Here is a 24,638-nt window from a genome sequence, read left to right on the forward strand (position 1 = left end):
CCATCCCTCGCCCTTCCTTAGTCGCCTCTTCGACACCCACGGGAAAGAAAGGGGTGATCCATTCTATATCGGGACCTACACGGCGATGTCCAATGTACATCATCAATTTTATTATACTAGTACTAGTAAGATACACTGTGTATTCAACTTTCAAGTTGCTAGGAGATGCTCAAAATCTTGTAGGTTTACCATCAACGTTTTTTGAGAAAAATATTCAGGGTAGGCGATATAAGGAGCTAGTATGTAAGTTGAATATAGACAATTGGACCAAGAATCGTTCCTTGTGGAACGCCTGCCAATTTTTACGCCACACGACATTTTGTTTCTTTGTAAATAACATTCACGCAACACTACACACAGGGGGAAAAGGGATTGTTAGTAATGGGATCTAACAGTTCCATTGCTAGCAATGGTCTCTATCAGGTCGACCTCCACGCGGTTCCCCCTGGAAACCGTCGTGGTTAATTTTCATGAATTTCTTCACGAGGGGCTAATTGACCTGCTTTCACCCTCACCTATCATCTCTCACTGGTGCCCCGCCAGCGTGTACCGATAGCGCAGGCGGGTTTACCATTCCATTTTCATCCATTAAAAAAATATTACACACACAACTAACACACACTTTTATTCTTACACTAATTATTGCTGAATTGCCAGTGATGCGACGTTTCAAATAAATATCTCCATAGATTTTAATTTAACCTACCCTTCAAAAATAAGCATAACATTGTCTGGTATACAAATTGGGAATCTGCAATTGGCTAATGTACGGTGTAGATGTAATATTTTTAATTATTAAAGATATAAGCTGTTGATTTCAGATGTAATATTAAAATAAATTAAAAACAAATAAAAAAATAAATATGACGCTGTTTTACTTACATTTAACATCCAAAACGAGACTGTCGCTGGAGCCTTCCCCTAAACTGTTCCTGGCTGAGCAGACATAAGCGCCAGCTGCTCTTCGGGAGACGCGTTGCAAGACTAGACTCTGATTCGCGAGCAAGACACCAGGTCCTGGTTTCACTACTACACCCTGCAAAGATAGAGTACAATTTAGTAAAGTAGTTGATCTTACTAATATTACCAATTGACCATTTTTTTTTTTTGTTAATTGATCACATTTTTTTGTTATTTGACGCCCAATTACCAATTATATTTATTACTTTTATAATTTTTGGACAATTATCATTTATTATTTCATTCCTTCATACTTTTTCTGTTTACTGTAAAATACTTTTATGAACTTACTTTTTTAAAATATTTTTTTATTTTAAAATACTTTTTTTTTATTTTTTTATTATCTACTCATCATCATCATCATATCAACCTTTCTATCCTGTTTACTGCTGAACATAAGCACTCCACTTGGGGGGATTGGCCAGTAGTTGCCACGCTTGGCAGGCGCACTGACAACCGCGGTTAGGCTTTAGAGATGTTTTAAAAGGGATGCTACTACCCATCCCTTGCTCTTCCTTAGTCGCTTCTTACGATACCCATGGGAAAGGAAGGAGTAGGAGGGGGTCACCTACTATCATAGGTGCCTCACTGGTGCCCTGATAGCATATACCGATAGCGCAAGCGAGTTTACCATATCAATTATTAAAAAAGAATACTAACATTGTGCATGAAGTAGACATGATTATGCCACGGGTTCGCCTTCACCCTGCAGTCCAGGTATACATCGGATCCTTCCACCACCTTGGTTGCGTCCAGGTTCGCTCCAAGCTCCAATTTTACTACTGGCAGATCTGGCAAAGAATTATAATCGTTACTATAATTTGCATGATTTTTTTTATTGGTGAAATAAATCAAGGTGATATAATTCATGTTCAAAATTAAAGGAAAAATGGTTAAAAAATAAATTTGACAGCTGTGGTTTTTTTTCTGCAATAGACATTAAAAAGGTATCCAGACACGATCAACTTAAAGTGAAATAGTTCCTTTATATAATTTTTGGGCATTCAATGTTATGATGGAAATTTCCACCATTATGCAAAGAAGAGTTCAATAGACTTATATAGAATTACAATGATTTTTTACCGACTTCAAAAAAGAAGGAAGTTCTCAATTCTATTGTACACTTTTTTTATGTGTGTAATATAACTCCGTCATTTATGAACTGATTTGTATTATTCCTTATTTTTATTTGAAAGGATATACGTTCAGATTGGTCTCGTAGAAATTTTATTAAAATCGGTCCAGTATTTTGGTTGGAAAACAAGAAGTGAAGAATTTGAATAAGAAAAATTATGATTTAAAATTTCAAAATTTCTCTTATCATCATCATCATCATCATCATCATCGCAGCCGTTATCTGTCCATTGCTGAACATAGGTCTCTTCGATAGACTGCCATAAGGAACAGAAAATATCTGTATTCTGTCTTTATTTTGTTACTATGTTAATGTAATAGAGAGTACGGTACGGTACGGTACGGTTCGGCACGGCACGGTACGGTACGGTACGGGATAGTAGTAAAAAAAGAAAGACGTAACAGTTTTGTTCTCTCTTATATATATGCAATAGTGATAACGTATCTATCGATAGATGAATTTATCATTTGCTTGGAGCACTCTTTACACGAGTAAGTATAATATTTGGTTTAGTTAATTAAGAAATAGACTACATATTATATACTTAATATCTTAACGGCAAACTTGCCTCTTAAATAGTTGTTTACACGCAGAAAACAAAGTTCGCTAACAACAATAACAAACTAAAATAAACGTAACAACTTGAATAGTGTAAACTGGGCATTAGTGTCCCCATAAACTAACGGCTTACCAGGATTGTTATGATGTGAGAAGAAGTGTGAAATTATGCAAAAAAACTAAAAAAGTACGTTTTGAAAGAGCTAATGACTGTGCAATTGTTTTGTACCTAATCATACTTTTGATGTTTCGTTTTATTTCGTTACTAGTGACCTACCCCGGTTTCGCACGGAACAATAGTGTAGAAAATTCTAATTTTTCTTTCCGCTAATAAAATTTAAAAACTGACAGATATAGTAAAACTTTATCTACGAGTATATATAGTCGGACTATTTTTTTTTTTTTTATGGGTGAAAATGGTATGGTAACCCCGCCTGCGCTAACGGGATACGCTGGCGGAGCACCAGTGAAGGGTGATAGATGAGAATGAAAACAGGCCAGTTAGCCCATCATGATGAATTCATCAGGAATTAACCATGATAGTTTCCAGGGAGAACCGCGCGGAGGTCGACCTGGTTGGGTATATTGTTAGCAATGGGATTCTCAGTCTCCATTACTAACAATCCCTTGCCCTCCAAAATAGTCGGACCATATTTATATATAGTATTTTAGAAAAGCTAGACCCAAAACACTAAACAAACCGGTTAGAATAAAAAAAAATACATATCTTTTATTTAGGTTTAAAAAGACAAGACTTCTTTTTTATTTAAAAGTTATGAATGTGACAGATATACATACCTGAAAAGAATAAAACTCTTTTTTGGAGTTAGACAAAAAACTGCTTACGTTGTATCTCCATCTTCCATCCATCTTCTTGAGGCAATCGGGAGAGTGAGGGCTGGACCGCTCGGCAGGTCAGCTCCTTGCCAGCATCAGCAATGGCTGGCACGAAGGTCAGGATGCTACTGGTCACATTCCCGTCTTGTGATGTCTGGTGGAATAAACAATAAAGATTATAGCGTCGGGAGGGGGTTTTTGTTTTAATGGGTGATAATGGAATGGTAACCCCGCCTGCGCTTACGGTATACGCTGGCGGGGTATCTATAAGAGAAGACAGGTAAGAATGAAAAGGCAGGTCAGTTAGCCCATCGTGATGAATACACTTAGAATTCAACACGATGGTTTCCAGGGAGGACCACGTGAAGGTCGACCTGATAGGGTATATTGCTAGCAATGGGACTAGTAGTTGGCATTACTAATAACCCCTTCCCCCCAATGGAAGAGGGTTAGTAAAGGGGACAACCGGCTACATTGCAAGAAATATAATTAGGTCGACCTCCACGCTGCTTTCGCTGAAAACTATCGTGGCTAATTCCTGGTAAATTCGTCACGATGGGCCGACTGCTCTGAGTTCATCTTCATCTATCATCTCTTACCCCTCCAACAATATCGAAGGCGGTTTACTGTCGACACGTTATCCATATACTTATGGTTTTCTATTCAAATATAATCTGCCCTAATTTAAGGCAAATGTGAAATGTGAAAATGTGAAATCAGCTGAGATCATGATCAATCACGGGACCCTTCAATACTGAAAAAAAACCATCTATTTGCATTTAATAAGATTTCTACTAGACAATGCTTGCTGCGTTATTCAATGTGACTTCCAAAGATCGAGACTGCTAGATACCCTCAATAAGATAACAAAGAGATAAAAGAAGATGAGGCAAAGAAATTGTGTAGGAATAAAGACTTTTGGAACTCGCTTCTCTCTGTCTACCCCATAAGGGACCTGGTATGAAGATAGATAAGAAAATCGTGTGCCAACGACAAAGGGACGATAACTGTGATGTATCGACTCCGTGCCGCGTCGCGATCAGCGATAATTTCACTTAGCCGATAAAACGCATCCGCGCCGCCTATGGCCTACGTGACGGCGTGGCGTGTGGGGTATGGTCGCGACGAGAGCGCTTAGTGATACGGTGGGCCATCCTTATTAATATTATAAACTTGGGGAAGGGATTGTTAGTAATGGCCCTATTGCTAGCAATATACCCAACCAAGTCGATATCCCCGTGGTTCCTCTGGAAATTCCAGGTGTATTAATTACGATGGGCTAATTGACCTGCTTTTTCATTCTCACCTATCATCTCTCACTGGTGCCCCGCCAGCGTATACCGTTAGCGCAGGTAGGGTTACCGTTTCATTATCATCCGTTAAAAAAAAACTAGAGACCCGCCTTGGCTTCGCACGGGTGCAATATTTCTTTGTGTAACTTTTAAAATGTCCAACACATTTTAGTAAAGTTATTTTTTTATATTTTTTTTTTATACAACTTGGTATGTATATTATTTATAACAACTTTTTTTATACAATATGGTATTTTGACGTGTGTGAAAGTACTGCACTAATTTTAAAAAGGACGGCCTATTTAGCAATTTCTTAGCGCACGTTTATATAGTTTTTCCTGCGAACCTCACCTCCGGCGCCCCGCTTACTGTTCTCGCACGGCCAGCGGCAGCGATAACAATTTTACCGGCTTATCATTTTTATTTCTTATTATTTTTTGACCAAGTGCATCAATTAACTAAATGAATGATTGACAATTAGCTTTTAGAATATTACTTTTAGATTATAATTACATCTCAATAGGCTAAAGTTATTAATGCTCTTAAAGGCATATACATGTTTAAACTAGATAGTAGGTATGAATAAAATCAGACTCCGCTCACAGTGAGACCCCACATAATGCGTCATAACTCATAAATTGCGCAATATCGGAAACAGAATGCCTTAACCTGAAATATCTGGAGGGAATCGCTGTACATTTACATACATACGGAGATATATTACAGGAACGGTCGCGGTACGACAACTGATATGAAACAGTCGCCAATATATAAGGTCGAAAAATTCACGGTTAAAAAAGAAACTCCTAAGGATATACAGGGTGAATCCGAAATCATTAGTATGGCCATTAGTCATAAGTATGGTCTGCTTTGGTATATCAAAACCGCCCTTATGTGGGAGGATGTGTTCAGCAAAGAACAGTAAATGGCTGACACAAGAGTAGTCTGTTTTAATCGTCGTATTAGACGATAACTGTCCACTGCTAAACGTAGGCCTTCCCTGCAAGGGTTTCTGTCGGTAGTTGCTTCATACATATTTTTTTTTTTAAATATCTCCTATTATTTCAGCTGTTAACTATCCACTGATGAATATAAGCCTTTCCCAGAAGGATTAGGATATGGCGTGAATTTACAGGGTACAGAGGAATAACACCTGAGTCCTCAGGAATGGCAACGCATGGGGGGTATCATGGGCGAAACAGTATACTCTGTTATGTCCATGGTACTGCTCATGTCTATAGGTGACAGTTACCACTTTACATCAGGTGGGCCGTAAGCTTGTTTGCCATTCTATGTTGTATAAAAAAAAAGGCATTGACTATGTTCTGAGACGCTGCTGCCCTTTCCTCGACCATTAAATTTCCTTAGTCGCCCTTTACGATAGAGGAAAGGAAGGAGTGGCTCATTCTATGTCGGGACCACACGGCATTCCACCTGATATGTATGCTGTTACCCATCCCTCGCCCTCCGTTAGTCGGCTCTTACGACATCCACGGGAAAGGAAGGGATGGCCTATTCTATGCTGGGACCACACGGCCTAATTATATTTTTGATAAAATTTATTACTACTTATTATAATTGTCAATTCCAAATTAATCACTTAAGAGGAGCACACAGAGACGCTCTCTGTATAATAATCTAACAGTAATACATATGTATAAGAATAAACCATATATGTATTTATTTATTCATTAGTACATATCGTCATAGTCGTAGAATACTGACGGATATGTATATTTAATCTTTGTCAGATCCGTCAGTATTCTACGACTATGACGATATATGTGTACATGGCGGACTTAATGCTAAAAGCATTCTCTCCCAGTCAACCTTAGGGAAGTGTCAGAATACTCGAATGCGGTATTAGTAATTATTGATATACATACATACTAAAATTACATATATAAACGAATAAATATATATAAATAACAAATATACTTACACATATATGACATATACTATATTATACACGAAATTGAGAATAATATAAAGTACTTACTGCTCGGATAAAGTAAAAAAGTGAGCATGAACGTTTTTTTTTTGGAAGACGGTTTAGTCGGTAGTCTCATAATGGTATCAGGAACCTCGTTCCAGAGCCGTGAAGAATGTAAGAGAAAAGAATTTGAAGCGAAACCAGTACGGTGAGAGGGGAAAGATAATTGGAGAGTATTACTGGAACGAAGGTTACGATCGTGAGTTTCAAAAAGGTGCTGGAATTTGCTGCTTAAGTAGTTAGGAGACTGGGGGTTTCGAAGAATATTAATTATATTTTTGATAAAATTTATAATAATAATTTTAATAAATAAATCTCTTTATTTTCAGGTATATACCCATAGTTTACAATTACATTATTAATTAAACAAACTATTATTATTATTTTTAAAATATACATTAATTATAAAATACTATTATAATATAAATTATTTCATTATAAAATCTTTTGTCGTCAGGTATGCAGTGAGGAATACAGTCTTTACAATATGATTACTTATTGTCATTAATATTTTATGAAATTTTTCCTTATAAATACGTCAAATAGCAAAAAAAATCATTAACCCTGTTCTCTGCAAACATGCCAGACGCACTACACCGCCATGGCATGTTTTACTTATTATATTATGTTAATTAAAAATTAACCACCTAAAATGAATATACAGGGATACTCTCTGTATAATAACGTAACAGTCATATATATATATATATATATATATATATATATATATATATATATATATATATATATATATATATATATATATATATATATATGTATATATGTATGTATATATAGATAATTTATCAGTTATTGGGAATAGAATTGACACGGGCGGCCGCTGGAGCGTATTATAGCCACAACAATGACTGTTCCGTTACGTACCTATAGCTAATTGGACGTCCGGGTCCGTATATACGAATGCAATTGTAATATCTGTCCGTCGAGATTTCGATGACTTGCAAACGGCGCGCTCCATCTAGTACAAATTCTACAGATCTTCCGTAAAAAATATCCAGAGGAGCTTCTTCCCGCGAATACGTTGTAAAATGATTTTGCTGCCGAGGCTTTCCTCAGAGAATATAGCATGGGGTTCTTCAAAAAGTCGATTGCTTGGGTACCTCTGTTCCATTCGTGTTTCTATCGTGATGCAGTTGTGTTTACATGGCTGTGTTTCGGTTTGATGGATTCGGTGAATTTACAGGGTACAGAGGAATAACACCTGAGTCCACAGGAATGGCAATGCATAGGGGGTATCATGGGCGAAACAGTATACTCTGTTATGTCTATGGTACTGCTCATGTCTATAGGCGACGGTTACCACTTTCCATCAGGTGGGCCGTCAGCTTGTTTGCCATTCTAAGTTGTATAAAAAAACCTTGTAAAATGATTTTGCTGCCGAGGCTTTCCTTAGAGAATATAGCATGGGGTTCTTCAAAAAAGGGCATATTAAGGTTTCTTAAGGGTCGCCAACGCGCGCATGACATCCCTGGTGTTACAGACGTACATAGGTTACGGTAACCATCAGACGGGCCGTACGCTTGTTTGTTACGGTTGTAGTATTAAAAAAAAATTAAACCCGCAACCAAATTCGATGCGTGGTTTAGAAGTAAGCGGAAAGACACGTAGACAGCGAATTTGTTTCATATTATTTAAGAATTTGTAATACAATATCCAGAGATCGTATGGATGGTCCCAGCATAGAATAGGCCACCCCATCCTTATCCCTGGGTAGTATTTTCTCCATTACTGGTTAGTAGTACTATTGGGTAGCATTATAGTATTGTATCATGTGATAGGCAGCAGCGTTAAAAAACATCTCCAAAACCTAAGTGCGGTTGCCAATCCGCCTGCCAAGCGTGGCAACTACCGGCAAACCCTGTCAATGGGGAGATTAATATTTACAGTGGACAGTTAAAGGCGGATATAAAAAGCTTGCAAGGTTAGAACCAGTTACTTCTGATTTTGTTGTAGTTTTTTTTGCTTGCACCTTTACCTTTCGTGACAATATACTCGTAAAATGCAACTTAAAAAGGCAAACAAGCTGACGGCTCGTGACCACCTGATGGAAAGTGATAACTGTCGCCTATAGACATGTACGTGTTATCATAGACATAACAGAGTATACTGTGTCGCCCATGATACCCTTCATATGTTGTTATTCCTGTGGTCTAAGATGTTATGAATCTGTACCCTATAATTTCACAGCCTTGTGGGGGGGGGGGGGGCTTTGCTTCACGACTGGATAATATAAAACACGAGTAAAGTCACAGGCGGAACGTAGTGTAGTTAATAAACCGAATGAAGTAGAGTTAATGAGTAACAAATGACGTTCCGTTTCACGTTAATTCATATACCATTATTATTAGTTCCGTTTCCTGCTTTTCGATGGGTAATAGATTATTATTAAGAAAGAAAGAAAGAAAGAAAAATATTTTATTCAGTGCAATGTAAAAAATACAATATAAACAACAAACGAGAAAAAAATGAGCAAATAAAATGTACATATAATTAAACTTAATTTACCATAATTAAAAATTAACATAAAATAATCATTTTTACATCCAAAAATGCACTGAAATGGCTCCACTCAGCTTTAATGTATGTCCTAGGTGAACATACAGCTGGTTTTCAGTGGCACCAAAAATATATATATAAAAGGGGGGAGAGAGAGGGCACTATTTATAATATTCATGATAATAATTAAAACAAAATTACAACTAATAAATACAAACCAATTACATATACTAGAAAGAACAAAATAGAATAAAATAACATTAATAAATATAAACATTAAACATATATATACAACTACTTTGCCGTAAGATTTATAGGTTAAATAGTACATAGATAATTCTTGTATAGTTTTTTAAAGGTGAATAATTAAGGTTTTTTACGGCCAATAATGTAGTTTTATGTCGGTCGGTATTTATGGTAATAGATAAGTATCCATTAGGGTTTGCAGAGTGGTCCTGACATAGAATAGACCATTCATAGTGTCGTTAGAACATAGGCCATCTCCTTAGAAGGAGTTTTGCCAGTTTATTGTTAAGTTCATTGATTCTAGTCGATTATGCACAGGCTTTTTAAGGACCATGTAATTTTAGACTATACATTTAAATAAATATACATAATGTTAACAGAGATTTAAAAGAGTAAATGTTGAGTCTCTAGCGGACTCTTCTCAACAGATAACAACTTTTCGAACCCTGCATTCGTTAAAAGATGACGATTTAAAATTGATTGTAAACAAGACTGTGTATAATTGTAATAAAGATGTATTTTGTAATAAAAATTGTATGATTTTCGTTATTATGCATAATTTACAAATATGTGCATTTTGTGTTTATTTTAATGATTATAATTAATAAGTTACATCATGTATTTGTAAGTTTTTATGTTGTGTAGAATTATAGATACTTGTATCTCTATTTTAAATGTTTGAAGGAGTGTATAATACTGGCCAAACGATTTATAGCTGATTGTAGATTTTAGGCTTACGTACACTGGAATTTAATATATTTGTAATCACATATGATAAATAAAGAACTCTTGAAAACAAAACAAAACAAACAAATAAAGATGATTTTAAATTTGAATTTATGAGTTAATGGATATTACGGAATAAATGCGGAAAGAAGGCGGAGGCTTGTGTCCAGCAGTGGGCAGTGGGCAGTTGGCGTGTGATATGATAGATAGATAGATACTCTTTATTGTTTCCTCCAAAAGATTACAATAGTAAACTTATTATAGATACAAACAATTACAAGAAATAATCACAGTGCGAAAACAACGGACGACCTTATAGCTAAAAGCGATCTCTTCCTGGCAACCTTTGGATGGAGAGGAGTAATTATAAACAATTTGGTGGGAGGCACGATGAAAAATTCAATGATGTTGATGATGACGATGACGGAAAAAATAAAGAGTTTTAAAGTGGCAATATAAATTTTTTAGAAAAGTTTCGAGTTATCATATTTTTAAAAAATAATATTTCAAATTTTTTTACAATAAAATGAAAACTACATGATTTAATGGATATCAATGGATATTATGGGGAAATTAAATTGCTTTCACTATAAATTTTTAAGACAAAATGATTAAATTTTCAAATTTTTGTACAACAACACGAATTAGATGTAATAATTTTTGCGTGATACCAGAACAAACATACAGACAGATACACTGATAGACAAATAGACAAAAATTCAAAATATTAATGCTTTTGGCTTCTATTAAGACATGCAAATTTTTCTTAAATATCTCCCATGTACAGATTTGGTTAAAATTTTATTATGTTACGAAAAATGTATGTAAAGCGGTTATTTTAACTGGTGTTCAGTTAAGTTAAAATAAGATAGGACTGTAACCGCTGTCCGTGGACAAACCACACTGCAGATAGTAATAGTAGCGGTGCTTTACCTGTACGTAGGAGACGTCGTAAATCTAGCTTTATAGATAAACCCAGGTTTTACTTCTCCGTATTTGTAATGGCAGAACTACTAGTACCGTAATACTAGTTGTAAAATAAATATTTTCTTTCATGTGAATACTTTTTTTTTAATATTAACATTATGACGTATAAAACAAAAATACACACATGAAAATCGTCTATGGCTCAAGTACGTTTAAAAGTATCGCACAATTGAGAATTATTATTAAAATTTTGGATCGCAACTGATTCTTTTTAGTGAGTTTTACTATTTATATGCCATATTTACTATTTATATATATTATATATTAAATATAGGCACAAATTAAAACTTCTTTCCTTTTTTTATTAGTATTTTTTTAATTAGTATCGAGAAATAATTCTTGTAAGAAGTAATGTACAGTGGTACCCTGCACTTTGGTTGTTTTGTTAAGAGAGGGACTGGCTGAAAACCAGCGCTGTGCAGCTGTTCACATTGCGCTGGGACACTCCTAGCATCAACTGAGCCGGTTCCTTTTGCCGGGTGTGGGACACTTTTTGTATATGTTATTTATACTTTATATTGTAAGTTTACTGGCAATAAATGTTTCTATTCTATTTTATTCTTATATTATTTGTAATGAGGTCTAAAGATTCTATTGCTGATAGATCCTACAAAGTCAACATCCGCGTGGCTATCCCTGGAAACTGTCATGATTAAATGTTGTTGAATTTGTCCCAATGTACTGTCATTCACTTGTATTGCGTTACTAAAAAATTATAATGCATGTTGCAAACTTCTTAGTTCTTTTATAGTTCTTTTACCAGAGGGAGAGTTTGTACAAAAGTCGATTGCTTGGGTACCTCTGTCCCATTCGTGTTTCAACCGTGAAGCAGTTGTGTTTGCATGGCTGTGTTTCGGTTTTAAGGGTGGAATATGGCGTAAATTTACTGGGTACAGAGGAATAACATTTGAGTCCTCAGGAATGGCAACGTATGGGGGGTATCATGGGCGAAACAGTATACTCTGTTATGTCCATGGTACTGCTCATGTCTATAGGCGACGGTTACCACTTTTTATCAGGTGGGCCGTCAGCTTGTTTGCCATTCTAAGTTGTATAAAAAAAATATCAACATACAGTCCATAATATCGTCACACAATGCAGTTAGAGTTATTTATTTATTTATAGGATCACCAACATAAGATACAGCTAAACATTTCAATACAATACACTGGTAGATTAGATCTAACTGTTCTTACATTTATAGGCAACCACAGCATGCCTTGTGTTTGATAAACATTAAAATAGAATTAAATTATTAAATGTCAATAAATGAGTAAAGATATTAACAATATGAATAATAACAATAATGAAATACAATAATACAATAATAATATAAATAATGAAAATTGTAATTAAATTATTTTAAATTATAAATAAATATAATGCAATGGCGAGGTACATCAACATTTTAATTTAGCCATGAACAAAGAACAAAGTGACAATCGTTGTGAATATCAAGTTCAGGCTTGGTTTTTACAATATCGTTATACAGACGCGTTATGCGGACGATAGGTGATTCGCGGCCCAAGTTTGTTCTGCAAGCTGCATTTTTAAATAGATTGCAAGGATGCCGCGGCACTCTAGTAGGTACATTGTATTCAAGTTACCCTTTCTATATTCATCAATAAAGAAAGTAACTCATTAAGTACCATCATGTCAGCTGTCTGTCCACTGCTGAACATAGGTCTCCCCTTTTTTTTTTACAACACAGGGGGCAAACGAGCATGCGGCTCACCTGGTGGCAAGTAACTACCGCCGCCCATGATCACCCACAACACTAAAGGCATTGCAGGCGTGCTGCCAGCCTTTTAAAAAGGAATATGCTCTTTTCTTGAAGGTTATGTTGTCGTATCGGTTCGGAAATACTACTGCCGGAAGTTGATTCCAAAGAGTGGTTGTGCGTAGAAGAAAGTGCCTTGAAAAACGCATGGTGAAGGACCGCCACTCGCCTTAGGAGAGGTTTCGACAGTAGTTGCCACATTTGGCACGCGGCATGGCAATCGCAGTTAGGCTTTGGTGATGTTTTAAGTGGGGCGTTACTGCCCATCCTTCGACCATAAAAATTCCCTTAGTTGCCTATTACGACACTTAAGGGAAAGGAAGGGGTGGCCCCTTCAATGCCGGGACTACACAGCAATAAGTAGGTATTCACTAGGTTTGCTAAGTTATAAATAAACTATCAATGAAATGGTAGGTACTTACCGATTCTTTAACAGTCTTCAGCCTGCTACCATCTTTCCACCAGGAAATCGTAGGCTTAGGCCTGGCTCCAACTGACTGGCAGATCAGTTCGGTGCTCTGTCCGGCCACCAGAGGGCGCTTGCCGCCTTGCAGTTTCACCCAAAGCGGATGCACTGAGAACAAAATGTAAGACATTTATTTATTTTTATGTTTTAAATCGACTTTTTTCGGTTTGAAATCTACTTGTTTTACTAGCTTTGACCTGTGACTTCGTCCGTATGACCGTGATATACTGATTGACCGGGACAAGTAATTCTTAGTAAATAATAATGGAACGGTAACCCAGGCAGGGTTATTTTTTTACCCAGGCAATTTATACGCTATCGGTATAAACTGGCGGGGCATCAGTGGAAGATGATAGGTGAGGATAAAAGCAAGTTAGTTAGATCATAGTGGCAGATTCAAAGGCCAAAATATTCAAAATTCAAAAAATTCCAGGGGAAACCGTGTGAAGGTCAATAGTTATTGGTACGCTTAGCAGGCGGGTTGGCAACCACGATTTGGCTTTTGGTGATATTTTAAGAGGAACGCTGCTGCCTCGACCACTAAGTTCCCTCAGTCGCCTCTTACGACACCCACGGGAAAGGAAGGGGTGGCCCATTCCATGTTGGGAGCAGAAAGCATAAATACTCTATTTTCTATTTTCTAAGTTACCATTTAATTTAATACAATAAAGAGCAAACAAAATAAATAATTGCGCCGGAGTTAATTTAAAAATTCCTGACACCGCAGCGTTTGTCGTGTCATTAGTATGACACACAGCCACAAAGATCATGCAATCATTGTACCCTAATAAAATTCTAATTGAATTATATCCCCGTCGTCATTTTAGCCATTATCCGTCCACTGCTGTACATAGATCTTCCCCATAGACCGCCATAAGGAACGGTCCTGAGCCACCTAGAGCATCTAATAGAATACGACATGGTAAATTATAATGACCGTACGCGATCAGCAACAGCGTGCTGGTCGCGCTGTGCTGTTCGAGACAGTCGTAAAACATGTTCATAAATAAGGGCTTCTATTAAGTTTGAAACTAGTTAGGCATCTCCGAATTTAAAATGTGAGTAAAGCCGACATAAATAATTACATTAATGATATAACAAATACTGTCATACAATCACGCCAATACCAAAAATAACTTTCGAAAATAATATACCTACAGCCAAGTATCATAGCGATTGGTTAAGCCGCTAAGATTAAGGCGCTAAGAGGTAATAAATAAACAAACATACTCACTTTCATATTTAGAATATGTTAATCGCTGATTATGTAGCTTTCTATGGTGAAAGAATTTTTAAAATCCGTTGAGTACTTAAGTTTATCCATCACAAACAAACAACCAAATGTATTCTCTTTATAATATTAGTATAGATAAATGTAAAAAGGTGTTTATTTCTTTCCTGTTAGTGCATTAATTGCTTAACAAATCATTATGAAATTTGTTATACGGGTACGATATGGGATGAAGAAGGACATTAATTACATTTTGTACTGGTCAGTGAAAATATCCCGGTTATGTGTACGAAGTCGCGGGCAAAAGCTAGTATGTTTATATATTTCAACTCAGTATATTTTACAGTGACAGCCGGGTACTGCTCTCATGAAAAAAGAGCTCATATCGACTCTAAAACTAATAAGATAAAGCAACAAATAAATATAACAACTGGTTGCATATCGCAGCTTTATCTGCGTGAAAATAAAGGCTGTTTACGTTTATATAATAAACTGTAAATGTTGTTGGTGTGTTTTAAAATTGTTATGATTAAATTTGCTTTTTTTTTTTGAGGAGTAAAATGTACTTCTTTTAACTGAAGTCGGATTTTCAACTTTATTTCTTTTCTAAAACAAAAAAATATTTTTATACAAGTGAATTTAAGTTCACGTCACGTTTATGAATTTTGAATTAGTTTTTTTATGATTCTACCGCCCATTTTAAATGCAATTTCAGTTAAGAAGAACGGCCTAAAACCTTAGCTGTTGCTTTTTTCAAAAATTTAAAATTTAGATGACCATAATTAACTCAACAACCTGTTTTATTCACACCCAAATTATCAAACATATTGTTATGTTCCACACTGTGTTTGACACGTGCTTTGTTGACCGATCTCTATGTCCGTGTGTCCCGTTTAAAATAAATTGAATATTAATAAGCTTGTTGAATAAAAAGAGGTAATATACAATTTCCTAAGGGGCAGTAGCTCTTGTTAAGTTAATTGAAAGAATTTACATATGCATATCAAAAGTTCATCCATCAACGAACAGGGTTTGTTCATTAGTGGGTACTAAAAAAAAAGGGAAACCGGGGTGGTAGGGTTATATCGTATTAAAAATCGGATCCCTTTATTTATTCTTATGGTTATAGGAAACGAACGAACGCCCAACTTTCCCATACTCCACAGTAGTGTTTTAATAATTTTTTAATTGAGTATTAGTAATTAACTTAGATAGTTTCCAGAGAGACCGTGTGGAGGTCGACCTGATATTATTAGTAATGTACCTTATAGTGTTAGTAACTGATGACAAAAATTAAATTGTGTTCCACAAAAAACAACCGACTTAAATGTGGCAAAACTATTTATTTCAATTTAAAAACTGAACTATTGAATCTTTAATAATTTTTTTATTTAATTATTATGAAACTAGTTTGTAAGTATATCCTTTTCGGACAAAAAATAATTTTCCAAATAGGTTTTCTATTAACTGATGGAGTTATGAGTTTATGACGAATTGAGAACAACTTTACCAGAGGGAGACTTTGTACAAAAGTCGATTGCTTGGGTACCTCTGTTCCATTCGTGTTTCTACCGTGAAGCAGGTGTGTTTGCATGGCTGTGCTTCAGTTAGAAGGGTGGGATATGGCGTGAATTTACAGGGTACAGAGGAATAACACCTGAGTCCTCAGGAAGGGCAACGCATGGGGGGTATCATGGGCGAAACAGTATACTCTATTATGTCCATGGTACTGCTCATGTCTATAGGCGACGGTCACTTTCCAACAGGTGGGCCGTCAGCTTGTTTGCCATTCTAAGTTGTATAAAAAAAACTTTCTTTTTAAAGTCGGATGAGAATAGTGACGATTCTTTCAACTGTAAATCGTGAAGAGTTTAAAAACCAACAAACATACTTTCACATTTATAATATTAGTAAGGATCATCATCATCATCATCTGAGCCTTTATCCCTTCTTTATACGATTTTTTTATTCATGAAATAAATCATACATACATACATACATACATATCTGTCACGCCTGTCTCCCATTAGGGTAGGCAGAAACAATGGAACGCCAAATGCTTCGATAAATAAATAAAATAAATCAAGGTGATATAATTCATGTTTAAAATTAAAGGTTAAATGGTTAAAAAATAAATTTGACAGCTATGTTTTTTTTCTACAATGGACATTAAAAAGGTATCCAGACACGATCAACTTAAAGTGAACTTGTTCTTTTATATAATTTTTGGGCATTCAATGTTATGATGGAAATTTCCACCATTATGCAATTCTTTGCACCCTTCTGGGTGAACTGTCCACTGCTGAACATAAGCCTCCCCCTTGAGAGGTTTTCCCAGGAGTTGCCACGTTTGGTACGCGGATTGGCAAGCGCAGTTAGGCTTTAGAGATGTTTTAAAAGGGACGCTGCTGCTCATCCCTCGCCCTCCCTTAGTCGATTTTTACGACACCAACGAGAAAGGAAGGGGTGTCCTTTTCTACGCCATTAATATTAGAAACTGCTAAATCCCAAAATATTTGAATAAAATAAGAACTTCCCATATTAATTGCTTAAGATATAGCTGTGAAAAAGTCCAGAATCTTTCGTCCATTTAGCTTATGTTATTTTCCAAAACTCTGTCTATCCGTGCGAAGTCGGGCTGGTACGCTAGTATACATATTACATTCTAGCGTTTGTTTCTTTATTATAAATGGGCTTCACCATATAAATAAAGATTGAACGCATGGTTCCGTAGCAAGGCGAGCGCGGGAAAAATACGCTCCAATATAACATTAGACAGATAAAATATTGTTAAATTTCGTGGATAATGAAGACGTCCCTTTTGTCTTGTTAACTGTCGGCTCTTTTTTTTTTTGTTACATCACGTAGAGGCAAAGGCGTTCTACATTTAAGGTTATAAGCGATAAGTTTTTTTTTTTATTATGTTCATTAACTTTTGTAACACTATATCCTTGTTAATATCCTTGTTAAATGTGTTTTGTTGTATATTTGTTTGGTTAGCATATTTATATCTTCAGATATCTAAATATTTTGTGTTTTATGTCTATGTTTATATATATACATGTAATATATATATATATATATATATATATATATATATATATATATATATATATATATATATATATATATATATATATATATATATATATATATATATATATATATATATATATATTAAACAATGGGCGACCTTATCGCTAAAAGCGATAAGGTCGCCCATTGTTTTCTCACTGTGATTATTTCTTGTAATTGTTTGTATCTATAATAAGTTTCTATTATAAGGATAGGATGTTACTATTTGGAAAGATATGTCTTCGGGGTCGTGGATTCAAATTCATTAATTTTTTAATACAATTTTTTTTTTAATCTATGGATAACCGACAAATTATTTTCGTTACGTCTTTATATGGGTTATTTTAACGAGATTGTATTTATTTTTTTATTAAAAAATATACTTCAAATTCACAAGAAACAAGTCCACTTTTATTAACAAAGTCACATATAAACATAATATAGCTGAATTTCAGATCCGATATTGTTAATAGGGAACGTCGAGTAGTCGGACAAAGTCGTAAAAAAAATCCTACTGTTAAATTAGTTTTTGACGGTTTATGACCACCATATTTATTTTATGGTGTCTTCATGTCGCCTAAAGTAATTCCAAGCAAGTAAGACGATTGAACGACACTCCGTATATAAAAATCCGTCAATCCGTTTAGGATTCACATACATCATCATCATCTTATCAGCCGTTAGCTGTCCACTGCTGAACATAGCCCCCCTCCCCCTTAAAAGAGGAGTTTGCCAGTAGTAACCATGCTTGGCAAGCGGGTTGGCAACCGTAGTTAGATTTTGGTAATATTTTAAGAGGAATGCTGGTGCCCATCCTCTATCTAGGTACTAGGTACTTTGCTTTGGACTCTCTCACATGATATTAGAATGCCGCAGATCGTTTATGTCTTCAAAGCTCCAACAAAAAAAAATGTTATTGTTTTTTTTAAGACGGGGCAAACGAGCATGCGGCTCACCTGGTGGTAAGTGACTACCGTCGCCCATGATCACCCACAACAACAACGGATTTGCAGGTGTGCTGCCGGCCTTTTAAAAAGGAATATACTCTTTTCTTGTAGGTTATGATGTCGTATCGGTTCGGAAATACTGCTGCTGGAAGTTGATTCCAAAGAGTGGTTGTGCGTGGAAGAAAGTGCCTTAAAAAAATTATTTATCTATACTTCCTTACTAACTATATAGTTATTAAGAATATAATTTATTGTATATATATATATTATATATATATCTCCTTTCGGATCCTTAAGGTTGACTGGAAGAAATCCCTTTAAGGGATAAGTACACCTGTGTACATTTTTGTTACAACCTAAATATCTATATTAAAAGCGAATTTACAAAAGCATATAAATAAATAAAATAAATAATCTGAAATCATAACCCAGAATACACTCGAGACATTTCAGAGAAGTTTGTTTTTTAAGTCTGTCCGATTGGGAATAGAACCCGTGACCTCATTTACACAAAACAACGTGCAACGGTTACTTCATTAGAATTTCGTTTTAACCCATTACAATATTATTAAAATACTTATGTATTTTTCGATAACATACGTTAATTAATTAAATCTTCACTAACTGTATGATTGTTACTTTAATATACATTAACACTTATCTGTAAGTGTTGTATTACGTCTCTAATTGATATGTTCACTAGCCTTAAGCTTAGAAAGAAAGAAAGAAATGTTTCTGTTCAAGTAAACTTAGATTTAAGCATTTTTGAATAACCATTTTTTCATTACTTAGTTACTTACAACATTGTACATAGTCTGTTTAATTATTGTGAACATATTGCTGGTGTATATTTTATAAATAAATAAATAATTAATGTTACTAAAATAAAAAAAAAATTGTAAAATTTAGAAATGAAAATCGCTTCCTCCAGCTCCTCTCATCAAAGCAACAACCTAAGAACACTCGCTCAAACTGTATTATCCTTTATTCTGAAATCGTAACAAACTTCACGGTCTGAGTAGCCTTTAGCTGGCTTCATTTAGATCTTCACCGTATATTGACGTCCGTCCAAGTATTTATCTAGCAAATTGTATTACTGGACGGGAATTTCTTATAATAAAAATATTGGGCTTTTCTGCGTCAAAGATTACATAGGTAGATAGATATATAATTTATTTGAATCACTTACTTTACCAGAGGGAGACTGTGCAAAAGTCGATTGCTTGGCTACCTCTGTCCTGTTCGTGTTTCAACCGTGAAGCAGTTGTGTTTGCATGGCTGTGTTTCGGTTTGAAGGGTGGGATATGGCGTGAATTTACTGGGTACAGAGGAATAACACCTGAGTCCTCAGGAATGGCAACGCATGGGGGGTATCATTGGCGAAACAGTATACTCTGTTATGTCCATGGTACTGCTCATGTCTATAGGCGATGGTTACCACTTTCCATCAGGTGGGCCGTCAGCTTGTTTGCCATTCTAAGTTGTATAAAAAAAAAAACTTATAGCACACAAATAACATTAGTTTTTTTTTACCACTGAGTTGGCAAACATGCATACGACCCGCCTGGTGGTAAGTTTAGCCTATGAACGCGTGCAATACTAGGTATTTAGATATTGGTACATACTTAAAAAAAAAGAAAAAAAAAACAATACATAAACAAAAAGAAAGTACATAAAATAGTTAACAAAATTTTTCATGCGTGTGCCACTCAGTGCCACAGTAAGACCAAATGGTCACAACTTAGTTTATTGCTTTGCCTTCAAAAGAGCAAAACAAACACACTGGTTAGGTACTAAACTAAATAAACGCCTGTGACAATACAGAATATATACATACATATATGAAAAACATTTTTATATCTTATTATTAACGAGTATTTTATTTTTTGTTTCCTAAATAGTAAAATTTATTCTTGCTATTCCACGACAGATGGCGTTAGTCGACAATAAGAAATTAAGCTTTCGCTAGAAACACAATACATATTACATACATATATTTATATACGAAGTACCAGGTAAAGACTATTACAATAAAAAAAAAAATAAAGAAAAAAAAAAACAATTCTGATAACTCTCCGCTTCAAAGAAACCGTTATCTTACAAATCTAATAACGGCTTATTTCATATCACATATCAACGTTGTGTTGAACGCTAGGTACATTTTTAAAACAAAAAAGTTGTGCCCCCGGTTAATAACCCATTGTGCCGGGTCTTTGTCTGGCCCACTGATCCCACAAAGGACTCAGCCTACCAATTCAAAAGCCTTTTTTCTAACCCTTTTCATATCACTTAAGACAATTAACCGGCTTTTTTTGTTAACCCCCTTTTAGATCGCAGCTTTTAAATCTAGCGTGTTCAAATCTAGACTCTCTACGATTCTGATTTAGAGTTTATTTTTATAATAATATATATATATATAAATATAGATTGTAGTATTGTGTACGGTAAGTGTGAGAATTTCTAACTATAAGTGTGAATTTTTCGCTTATGAACGAGCTGTGATTTTAATAATTGATAAGGGTAATTCTGAATGCTGATTCAAGTGTTTATAAGCATCATAGAATTGGCACCGCGTAATTAAATTAAAAAGACACTGTATATATTTTAAAGCAAAAAGCGGTTATGAATTGACTGGTACAAATGTATGAGATCAGAAGGGAAAAAAATGATTTTTTTAATGGGTGATAATGGTATGGTAACCCCGTCTGCGCTATTGGTATACACTGGCGGGGCACCAGTGAGGGATGACAGATGAAGATGAAAGTAGGTCAGTTAGCCTATCCTGACGAATTAAACTAGAATTAGTCACGATGGTTTCCAAGGTCAATCACGTGGAGGTCGACCTGACAGGGTATATTGCTAGTAATAGGGCTATTTGACCCCATTACTAACAATCCCTTTCCCCCCGGGAAAAAATATTGAAAAATGTAAAAAATTAAAAAAAAAAAGCTTATTAAATTTAGTATGACGCCCTCTACAGTCCAAAGTATATAAAGCCAGTAGTTAAATTTTTAACGATTTTTATACAACTTACAATGGCAAACAAGCTGAAGGCCCGTCTGATGGAAAGTGGTAATCGTCGCCTATAGACATGAGCAGTAGTACCATGGACATAACAGAGTTATACTGTTTCGCACATGATACCCCCCATGCGTTGCCATTCTTGAGGACTCGTATGTTATTCCTCTGTACCCTGTAAATTCACGCCATATCCCACCCTTCAAACCGAAACACAGCCATGCAAACAACCGCTTTATGGTAGAAACACATACGGAGTGTATGCGACAGAGGTACTCAAGCAATCGACTTTTGTACAAAGTCTCCCTCAGGTATCAAAAGAAAGAGTTTTATTAGCACCTTTCAAACATATATCATCATCTAAGTCATTATCTGTCCTCTATTGGACATAGGCCTCCCCCATAGACTGCCATAAGGAATGGTCCTGAGCCACCTGACTCGCTTCGCTATATCGCTGACTTATATATACACACAGACACATACACACATATATATGTGTATGTATGTGCGTGCGTGCGTGCGTGAGAGCCTGCGTGTGTGTGTGTGTGTGTGTGCGTGTGCGTGTGCGTGTGCGTGTGCGTGTGCGTGTGCGTGTGCGTGTGCGTGCATGCATGCGTGCGTGCGTGCGTGCGTGCGTGCGTTTGTGTGTGTGTAATAATTATGAAACTATAATTATAACCCTGACAAACAGATACACAGGTGGAGAATTTATAAAAATTAATGCTCCGACTTCTCTTGCTCTTATTGAGGTATAGTCTTATTAAATTAGTAAGATGGTATTTATTATAACAATTGTTTTTCTTTATTTCTTTCATTCAACAATAGTTTCAAAGAAATAGCTATCCGATAACATCGCCTTTTGTACTAGTACGATGTAAAATATAAATTGTGCTCCCTACTTGCATTTCTGTTTATTTGCATCCACCAAAGAGTTTTATATAAGTGAATCAAATAATACACTTTTTTTTTATACAACTTAGAATGGCACACAAGCTGACGGTCCACCTGATGGAAAGTGGTAACCGTCGCCTATAGACACGAGCAGTACCATGGACATAACAGAGTTACACTGTTTCGCCCATGATACCCCCCATGCGTTGCCATTCCTGAGTACTCAGGTATTATTCCTCTGTACCTAGTACATTCACGCCATATCCCAACCTTCAAACCGAAACACAGCTATGCAAACACAACTGTTTCACGGTTGCAACACGAATGGGACAGAGGTACCCAAGCAATCGACTTTTGTACAAAGTATTATCTTAATACAATAGTATTGTCTTCACTCATGGTTAACTTTTGAAGAACTCTCAATGACATTATGACAGTTTATGGGGGAATTCTTAAGTAAATTGTTCATATAATACTGTGTAGAATGAATAAATATTTTGAATTTAGAATTTGAAACCTATGTCCAGCAGTGGACATTATGTAATGGCTGAGATGATGATGATGAATTATTAAATTACTCGTAAGTAGTTAGACAGTTTACAATTTTATTTTACAAAAAAAATAATCAATTTAATCATGACAGAATCTATTTGTGATCAAGATGGGAGATCTTTTTGGTAAAAAAAAAGAATCGTCAAAGTTGATTCATAATTGATTAAAACATAGTATAACAATATACTCTGTTATGTCCATGGTACTGCTCATGTCTATAGGCGACGATTACCACTTTCCATCAGGTGGGCCGTCAGCTTGATTGCTATTTTAAGTTGTATAAAAAAAAAATATAACAGTCGATCGGTCTAAAGCTCAGTTTAACGAATGGTTATTCTAATTAATGGATACTTACTAATGATTAAACAAGCCAAAAGTCGTTTAAAAATTTAAAACAATCTCCGGTCTTAATGTTTAAACTCCTCCTAATTTACGTAATACATAAAAAGAAGCAATTCCGCATCTAGCGAGCGTTCCAATCCGGTGCAGATTTATAGGGTCGATAAGAATCCAGTTAGGATTCAACGTTTCTGATAAAGTTAACGTTTTGTGTTTAAAGTACCGTTTACATAGAATGCTACAAGCGAATATAAATGGGCGAGCGCTACGTAGACGTACATGATCAAGAATATAATGAGTGTCTAGGATAAAAAACACTCTCCATTCCCAATACTATACGTATATCAAAATAAATGGTGATTAGTGGAGCTGTTAGAGCGTTAAGAGTTAACAAACAAACTCACTTTCACATTTATAATATTAGTAAGTATTGTTAAAATAACAGTAGTATTTTAGTTGTATTTATATTACAGTCTACAAAAACTCTTAGTGTTTTCGTAACGAAAAGGTTGTTATTAGGATGTAATAAAAGGTTACTAGAGGAAGAAAAAGGAACCAGTATAAGAAAAGACAAACTTGTAATGAAACACAGCCATGCAAACACAACCGTGAAGCAGTTGTGTTTGCATGGCTGTGTTTCGGTTTGAAGGGTGGGATATGGCGTGAATTTACTGAGTACAGAGGAATAACACCTGAGTCCTCAGGAATGGCAACGCATGGGGGTATCATGGGCGAAACAGTATACTCTGTTATGTCCATAGTACTGCTCATGTCTATAGGCGACGGTTACCACTTTCCATCAGGTGGGCCGTCGCTTGTTTGCCATTCTAAGTTGTATATAAAAAAAAGAAACACTAACAATATCAGTACCAAGCAAGATATCGAAAAAAAATTAATCATCTGACAAATCTTTTACTGCCATAATTAAGCCAAGTAATTACTCTTATAAACACAAATCTACTGTCTTCATTTACATTAAAATTGTGGAATTTTAATGTAAATGAAGACTAATGTTCTTTTAAATTGTACCAGATTTCGTATCTCACCACGAGTGTGAATGGTACTTGTAAATGTGATTGCAATAATGA

The 24,638-nt window shown here is 35.4% G+C and overlaps 1 protein-coding gene across 2 annotated transcripts in view; it reads right to left on the reverse strand.

Moving 5' to 3' along the window:
* LOC116412753 (B-cell receptor CD22-like) overlaps nt 1-24,638 on the reverse strand; it is a 517,626-nt gene that overhangs the window by 22,905 nt on the left and 470,083 nt on the right. For both annotated transcript variants that reach the window (XM_052891825.1, XM_052891826.1), the window contains 4 exons: nt 13,454-13,605; nt 3,500-3,644; nt 1,621-1,751; nt 883-1,036 (listed from right to left, as the gene is read on the reverse strand). In XM_052891825.1, coding sequence (XP_052747785.1) covers nt 883-1,036; nt 1,621-1,751; nt 3,500-3,644; nt 13,454-13,605 — 582 coding nt within the window. The remainder of the gene's footprint in view (nt 1-882; nt 1,037-1,620; nt 1,752-3,499; nt 3,645-13,453; nt 13,606-24,638) is intronic.

This window comes from Galleria mellonella, unplaced genomic scaffold (genome assembly GCF_026898425.1).
Source record: "Galleria mellonella isolate WM207_F2 unplaced genomic scaffold, CSIRO_AGI_GalMel_v1 utg146, whole genome shotgun sequence".
NCBI lineage: Eukaryota > Metazoa > Arthropoda > Insecta > Lepidoptera > Pyralidae > Galleria > Galleria mellonella.